Source organism: Branchiostoma floridae, chromosome 10 (assembly GCF_000003815.2).
Source record: "Branchiostoma floridae strain S238N-H82 chromosome 10, Bfl_VNyyK, whole genome shotgun sequence".
NCBI classification, from domain to species: Eukaryota; Metazoa; Chordata; class Leptocardii; order Amphioxiformes; family Branchiostomatidae; genus Branchiostoma; species Branchiostoma floridae.
Genome location: NC_049988.1, coordinates 5,167,723 through 5,175,840, shown reverse-complemented (window position 1 = coordinate 5,175,840; position 8,118 = coordinate 5,167,723). Strand labels below are relative to the sequence as shown.

At 41.5% G+C, this 8,118-nt stretch overlaps 1 protein-coding gene across 1 annotated transcript in view; it reads left to right on the top strand.

Annotated features, from left to right (window-relative positions):
• LOC118424674 (vasoactive intestinal polypeptide receptor-like) overlaps positions 1 to 4,435 on the top strand; it is a gene marked incomplete at both ends in the record, with an annotated part of 35,381 nt that extends 30,946 nt beyond the window's left edge. The window contains 4 exon segments of the mRNA XM_035833333.1: positions 88 to 154; positions 1,619 to 1,710; positions 2,783 to 2,921; positions 4,394 to 4,435. Of these exon segments, the coding sequence (XP_035689226.1) occupies positions 88 to 154; positions 1,619 to 1,710; positions 2,783 to 2,921; positions 4,394 to 4,435 (340 nt within the window).
• Between the last annotated feature and the right edge of the window lie 3,683 nt (positions 4,436 to 8,118).

Below are 8,118 nucleotides of genomic sequence, written 5' to 3'. Positions count from 1 at the left end.
GTTGTGCCTAGAGAACCTTACTATATGAATGATTGCCAACCACATGAGGTTATTTGCAGGTCATTGTCTGTTTTGTAATATCCACAGCTGCTGGGAAATCAAACATCTTCAGTACTGGTGGATCTACCGCGGGCCCATCTTGGTGTCAGTTCTGGTGAGGGGAATTTATTTAGTCTCTAATTACGTCAGAAAAAATATCCACTTTAGATAACTGGTAGCAAAATGCTTTTTCTTTCCTGTTGTATTTCATGTAATTTCCCCATCACAACATAGTCCAATTGAGTGCTGATGAACTTAACTGGCTACACCATATGCAAATCACAGAATTTGAATATTTTCTACAAAAGCATACCAAGCGATTTCGGTACTGTTACTCTTCAGTCTCATACGATGATCTATTTTTTTCATATTTCAGCCAAACCATAGGTATGGTGAAATATTTTGTATTCGTAATGTTTCTTCTTTCTTTCTTCTCCTGACAAATCTTCAAAATACGATATCTCCGTCGTTCCTGGACTGAATGACTTGAAATTTGGCACAAAGGTAGAGTGGCCCAATACCCCGAGGCGTTTTTTTTTTCTGTTTTGCATATCTGCAAAATGATTTTATGGAGTTTTTTTTTGCAATTTTTATGTATATTTTTGGCCCGCTGTACCCTGGTATTACAGCCGAATAACCTGAAATTTGGTACAGAGATGCCTTGATCATATGCCCATATAAATTCACAAACACTTTTGGCATACGTTACAACAAAATGCCTAATTTTGCGATTTTCTTGCCATTTTTCACAAGAAAATGACATTTTTGGCTTCTGTATCCTCGTTGTACAATTAAATGACCTGAAATTTGGTATAGGAGTGCCCTTCACGTATGCGCACATGGATGCAATAGCAATTTTGGCATACAGTACAACAAAATGCTTAATTTTGTGATTTGGGGGGCCATTTTTGGACAAAAATAGGACAATTTTGGTTGCTGTACCCTCGTTTTACAACCAAATGACCTGAAATTTGGTAAAAGGGTGCTCTAGATATTTATTCAAATGACCCATTTGTCTTTCAGTGGGCGTATTTTTGGACTTGCGTATTTTGCAATTTTACATGGCGTGTGCAGGAAGAGTCCATTCTTGCATGGAGGGGCGCATTTATAAAAATCCATTTTTGAACTTCGGTGACTATTTCAAAGTCTTTCAATGGGGTTATTTTTGGACCGGTCTATTATACCTTTTTATTCCCTGGGGACCTTTTTGCTAAATTCAAAATTTTGGATTCGGTTTCTTATTCAAAAGGCCATTCAGTGGGAGTATTTTTTGACTGGTCTATTGTGCAAATTCACATGGGGTGCACTGGAGTCCATTCCTGCACGGGGGGATTTTGTAATATTCATTTTTGGGTTAAACCGTCAATTGTAAAACGGATTTTTCAAACAGGTGATTTTGGAACAGTCTATTGTTGCATGGGGAGGGAGATGGCTGAAATATGCTGTATTTGCTCTCAAGCAAATGTCGGCCTTTCTATTTTTTTTTTGCCAACAATTATTTGTTGAGACACAAAATAAACCAGCGATTTTTAGGCCTGTTTTTCTTACTTACAAACCTTCTTTTCACCTCCTTCTACAGATAAACTTCATCCTGTTTCTAAACATAGTCCGGATTCTGGCGGTAAAACTACGACAGGCCAATGGAGCAAGGGAACATTCCCAACAGTACAAGTAAGTTTCTTCACTAAACATGGCCGCTGTTTCTTTTTTTCACATTTACAAGATAAAGTTATTCAGGAACAAAGTCACGTGCACCGCTGTAGTTAGTATGATCATATCAACCAGCCATATCAACCATCAACCATATAGTATGATAATTACAAAGTTTGTATCGTTTGTTATGAAAGGAAGCCTGGATACCCATATCCGTTCAGCTTTTGAAATCACAATGATATCATTATTACGATTATTAAAAGCAAATGTTCCTCCAAAACATACATGATACATTCCATTCATCGTGTTAGATTTTAAGAGACATATTACTTAATAAGCATTCAAGACTTTTAAGGACCATACCATCTTTTCTACAACATTAGTTTTGAAGGAAGAAATACCAGACCAGTGTTGAAAATTCAAAATGTTGGCCAGATTTCCTGTCCCCTTGAATTCGGTGTATAAGTACATGTACACTCTTTCCAGCACAATCTTGATCTCTATACCCCATTGCCTGAGTTACTGAATGTCAACATCATTGCTATTTGGTGTCTTCCCTTTCAGAAGCTATTTGGTGTCTTGTTTTCAAATAAGAGATGTTATCATCATTATAGAGAATAAGAGCATTTATTTTTGCAAAGATTAGTCCCTGTCAAATTTTTATTTCTTTTCCTGTAGTTACGAGCTTTCTATTGACGTGTCTACAAATAGAACTTGTAATCGTGGCACCGTCTTTGCAATGTGAGAGACTAGAATTGCTTGCCCAGTCACCACCAGCAACAAGGGTATAATATCTCAGTGCCCCAATGTTTCCCTTCCACGAAGTTCCAGGCTGGGCTTAGTGGGTCTGTGGTCATAAATTCACATGATTTCTATTTAGAGAAAGCTTACAACTTTATTTTTTATGTGCATCCAAACTAAAAATCTTTATCTAGCTGTGACTATTTGAACTCTACAGTGTACGTATTAGCCCTGCTCCAGCACCCATGTTCACTGTATGAGAGCCTGTTGCAGACTGAACCCGATAGTTTACGTTAGCCGAATTTATTGGGGGATTTTATAGTACCACTTGTGGTCTTTAAAACTGCAGGAAGCTGACCCGCTCCACACTTGTGCTGATCCCACTCTTTGGAGTTCACTACATCGTCTTCATCGGCCTTCCTGAAGACGTCACGGGGCAGGTGAAATATGTCAGCTACTTCTTCGACACTTTCATGAACTCATTCCAGGTAAGAACACTTTTCAACATGAGTAATCATTTACATCTGTTTTTAACGTATTGTGCAAACATTATAATATTATATTAAGTATCGTGCAAACATTATCATAATATATCATAAGCTGATGGTGTCATTTTGTTGCGCAGCGTATCTTTAGTTTCATTAACATTTGAATGCTGGTTGATTAAGGGCACTAACATTACATTGAATCAAAGATGCCAGTATGATCGGTGTCATTCTGCATTAAGTTTCAATGTGGACAATCATCCAAGTTCCTACAGTCAACAGTCACCTTTCAATCCGCTGCTGACGGATCCAGATGTCCCTACGTCACATACGTTTGATGCGTTTTTAAACAACTTCTTGCGTTCTTTTTAAATGATGGATCATTAATAGACATTTTCTTGTTATTAGACATAATTGCATATTCCTGTGTTCTATAGTTGTACAAGCATGTGCCAGACCCCATCTGTCATGAATCTTGATACAGCCTACACTAAGAGGACGCCATATGTGCCCGTATTAAGTACCGCCACTATGACTAGCCCCAGAAACTGCACACTAACGCTAATGGATTTTAATCTGTAATAGAATAGGAATTAAGTAATTGTAAGTAGAGGATTACCCGGGATGATTACTTTGACTGCTTAGGTCAGGACTGTCTCAAATGATATCTAAGCTTGCACACCACGATTTGCCGAATAATCATGTTCGGGACGGATAGTTTATGATATAAAACTCGATATTTGATTTGGTTGTGGATATTGAATACGTGTAAAGTAACCATAAGGCCAATTTTTACAGGCCCCAAAACTGACAACGTGTGAAAATCATGACCATAGCATGTCCAAAAGACGAGCTCTGATGAGTAAGCCGCCATAAGCCGCCATAGCAAGGTGGTCCGGAATCTAAGCATTCCAATACCCACTAACTCAGCAAATATCTCGAAGATTCATCAACAACTTCTCCAATTATGCTATTTACAACTAAACGTGGGTCTATTAACATCAAGCATGGGGCCGGGGTGGAGGGGGGTGGGATTACATCATACATCATATACAAAAAAATAGCATTTTAATCTGCAGATATCCCCTAACGTACCAGTGACGTAATACTTACTATATAACGGTTCTAGTCTTCTAATGGTTTCTCATCTAAGTGCAAACGTAGACAAAGATAATGGGTTGAGTTGATTGCACGTAACCTGATAAACATGGTCATTCGCTAGACTTTCCTACACCTGCCACACAAACGCTATATGTAACTGTTAATTGGGGGAAATTGGGGGTTGATTTTTCACTGTGTAACATTATCATGTAATGATAGACTGCAAGAAAGGATTGGAATAATTTCATGGAGCATTTATCTAACATTATTTAGTAAGATACATGCCTATCAGTAAGAGGATTTTCTGAAATGTTACTGATTCATTTCTCAATTTGTTCATTTATGTATCTCTGATTCTTTTTCTTTGCTTTCAGGGGTTAATCGTGGCCGTCTTGTACTGTTTTCTAAACGGAGAGGTGAGAAATTGTTTCTTCTGTCTAAGGCCCCCTTTCCACTAGACGGCGATCGTGCTGCGCTCTCACTGCGACCTAAATAGTATATGTGTAATCTTTACTTTCACACTTGGTATATCATACAAAATGTAAAAGTGGACTGAGAAGACAACAAAGCACACAAGGGCAAAAAGATTCGTTTCTCTTCTATAGAATTCGTTGAACGATCTGTCAAATTTGAGGTCGCAGAGAGAGCACGGTGAGAGCACCGTCCTAGTGGAAAGGGAGTATAACTCATCATCTGTCGGCTGCACCGCAGGTGACTGTAAAGGTGCACTCTCACTGCACTTGCGCCAAGCTTACGTCACTGCGGGGTTCATTCACGTGCACTGCGTCACTGCTCTGTTTCTGTCACTGTCTCCGATTTTTTCTTTATAATCTAAATATTGCGTAATTCGTGAAAGTATGACGTACAAGACGACAAAATACACAAAAAGTAAGAAAATTCTTTCTTGACCTCTGAAATTCTTTCAGTATCTTTTGAACCCCGCAGTGACGCAAACTTGACGCAAGTGCAATGAAAGTGCTCCTTAAGTTTCTGCCATGCTCTTCTGGCCATTCAAATCTTGAGGTAACTGTAGATAGGTGGTAGCTTGGAGTCCTCGTCTGAGTCTGCCGTGCAAAGAGCATAGATATTGACAGTTTCATCCTCAGGCATGCGCAGGATATAGCCCAGGAAGTGCAACTGCCTCGAGTGCACGTGTTCGATCAACGGCAATAGTCAGTTCATAGATCCTGCTGTTAGATACCTGGTTGAGCCTTCAACGAAATCAAAAGCAAGATATCAATGTAGCAAAGGAGTTGATTCTTTTCTCCATATCTTGTGTTATGACCCAAGACTCGTAAACAAGCACTGTGACACAGGAAGCCATGAACAGTTTCACTTTGGTAGCAATCGGGATATGCTCGCTCCTCCAAAGAGGTTCTAGTTACCAAAACACGGCCCAGGCGAGTGCTCTGCTCTTTTAAGGTCGGAACTACTTGAGGCCATGCTGGAACCAAGATATCTAAAACCTTGCACCTCCTTGATCTTTTCTCTATCAACCTGGTAACATTTCGTAATTCTGTCTAACTTATTTAGTGTACTAAGTCCATCTATAATACCCGCCTCACATTAGGCGCGATTCGATCGGAAGACTAGTTTACGAGCTCTAAATGACATTTTCGTGAGTAAGACGTCCGGTGTTCTCACGATCATCTTGCGATTTTTAGGGATCGCCGGCAATTTTCAGGAGTCTTACGACGGTCGCGGTGCAGCGAAACATGTTCTTAACATAAGCGACAAGTCGCAGGAGATCTCCGAGATCGCAGAGCTCGTTACCGAGTCGCAGATCGTGCGTGCAAATCGTGCGTACCTCGCAAGGGTATGGGTCAATAGTCTTGCGTCAATCCAACGATTGAAGACCGATAGGTGAGCACAGACATAATTATCAATCATCGAACGTAAATCGGATGGCGAACGCCCGTTAGTCGGGCGACGTTCACCCGACTTCCGATTGTTTACAAATATTGAATTTCTGGGAATGTGAGGGTAATTCTTACATTGTGGCCCCTGTGTCAGTATGTAGGCTGGCTTTGTGACACACTTTCCTTTCTTGTGTCATTTCTATTATGCCCGCGCATTCCATTCATTGGTTAAAAAGATTCCGACAACAAAATAAGCAACATTTATTGATCTCTTGCCTTTTTTGAGGAACGTTTTGTGTTCCCTTGTCCGCGCGCAAGAGGTCATGGGAGGTTCATTATCATAGATTTATTCACCGTCGATCGCAAGAGGCTCGCTTATATGTGAGGGGAACAGATTTTGGGCAAAAAATACGCAAGACCATCTTAAGATCTGAAAATCAGCCGACCTTCCTGCGATCGCGAAGTACGTCCGAAGATCGTATATAATGTGAGGCGGGTATAACGGAGACGGGAAGATTGACTGAGAGCCGTGCTAGCCATTCGTTCTGAGTGGTATATTATAGCTCAGGGTTAGATAATGTGCTTTCAATCCTGGGATAAAATTAAGACACAGTGCGGGTTCATTGGCCTATTCTAAGGGTTTATCAATCTGCCTCTCAGAATAGGTCCATAGTACACTCGGACTAGCCAAGGAGCTTTTTAAAAAGTAGGGACGACTGATACCAGAATTGTGCACTTCAATATCGATGAAACTACAAAATGAATGTAAGTTCATCTGTGACGGTACTTAACATAATGATACGATTTTTAAGACTTTATATCCGTACACAAAAATAAAGCGCTTACCAACAAGCTTTCGATCAGTCCTCTGATCCTTCTCAAGTTGTAATGACCCAAGACCTAAGTCGCACTTCCGGAACGGAAGTGTGACGTCAGTAAAGGGTCAAAGGTGCTTGACAGTCGGTATCGGCCCCCGTCTCGGTTGAGGGAAGGTTGGTGGGCTCTGATGTAAATGGCCTCTTTCACTCCCCTGAGAAAGTAATCCTGTTCGGAATCAAGTATCTCCACCTTGTCGAAATCCACAGAGTGTCCCGGAGATTCTATGTGAATGTGTTGTGCCACCTCCGATGTTTTGACTGAGCTGGGCCGTCTATGCTCTAGAAACCTGGTTCTGAGAGCGCGGCTAGTTTCACCTACGTAGGACTCCTGACAAGGGCCACGGATGTTTTGGCCTTGGCAAGGAATGTGGTAAATGACACCACACTTATCAGCCTTTGGAGTTTTATCCTTAGGTGCAACCAAATACTGTCTCAGGGTCTTTGTGGGTTTGAAGCACGTTTTGACTCCGTGCGTGTCAAAGATTCTCCTGAGGGCCTCTGAGAGGTCTTTTACGTACGGGAGTATGACAAAACCTCTGTTGACACGACCAGGATCACGGTTAGTAGAACTGGGTTTCTCTATACGGGGTAAGTCTACCTTGTCAATGGCCCAACCAGGGTAGCCACATTGTTTAAGCGCGGAAACCAGATGTTCCTTCTCTGACAGTATATCTTCTTGTTCCGAGATCACAGTTTCAGCTCTATGGAACAAGGTCCTAACCACTCCGAGTTTATGGTCAAGAGGATGGTTAGAGGCAAAATTAAGATAATGATCAGTGTGGGTGGGTTTGCGGTATATCTTAATGCGGAGAGAACCGTCTTCTTGGATCACAGTCAAGGTGTCCAGAAAAGGTAGTGACTTGCACCTAAGGATAAAACTCCAAAGGCTGATAAGTGTGGTGTCATTTACCACATTCCTTGCCAAGGCCAAAACATCCGTGGCCCTTGTCAGGAGTCCTACGTAGGTGAAACTAGCCGCGCTCTCAGAACCAGGTTTCTAGAGCATAGACGGCCCAGCTCAGTCAAAACATCGGAGGTGGCACAACACATCCACATAGAATCTCCGGGACACTCTGTGGATTTCAACAAGGTGGAGATACTTGATTCCGAACAGGATTACCTTCTCAGGGGAGTGAACAGAGGCCATTTACATCAGAGCCCACCAACCTTCCCTCAACCGAGACGGGGGCCGATACCGACTGTCAAGCACCTTTGACCCTTTACTGACGTCACACTTCCGTTCCGGAAGTGCGACTTAGGTCTTGGGTCATTACAACTTGAGAAGGATCAGAGGACTGATCGAAAGCTTGTTGGTAAGCGCTTTATTTTTGTGTACGGATATAAAGTCTTAAAAATCGTATC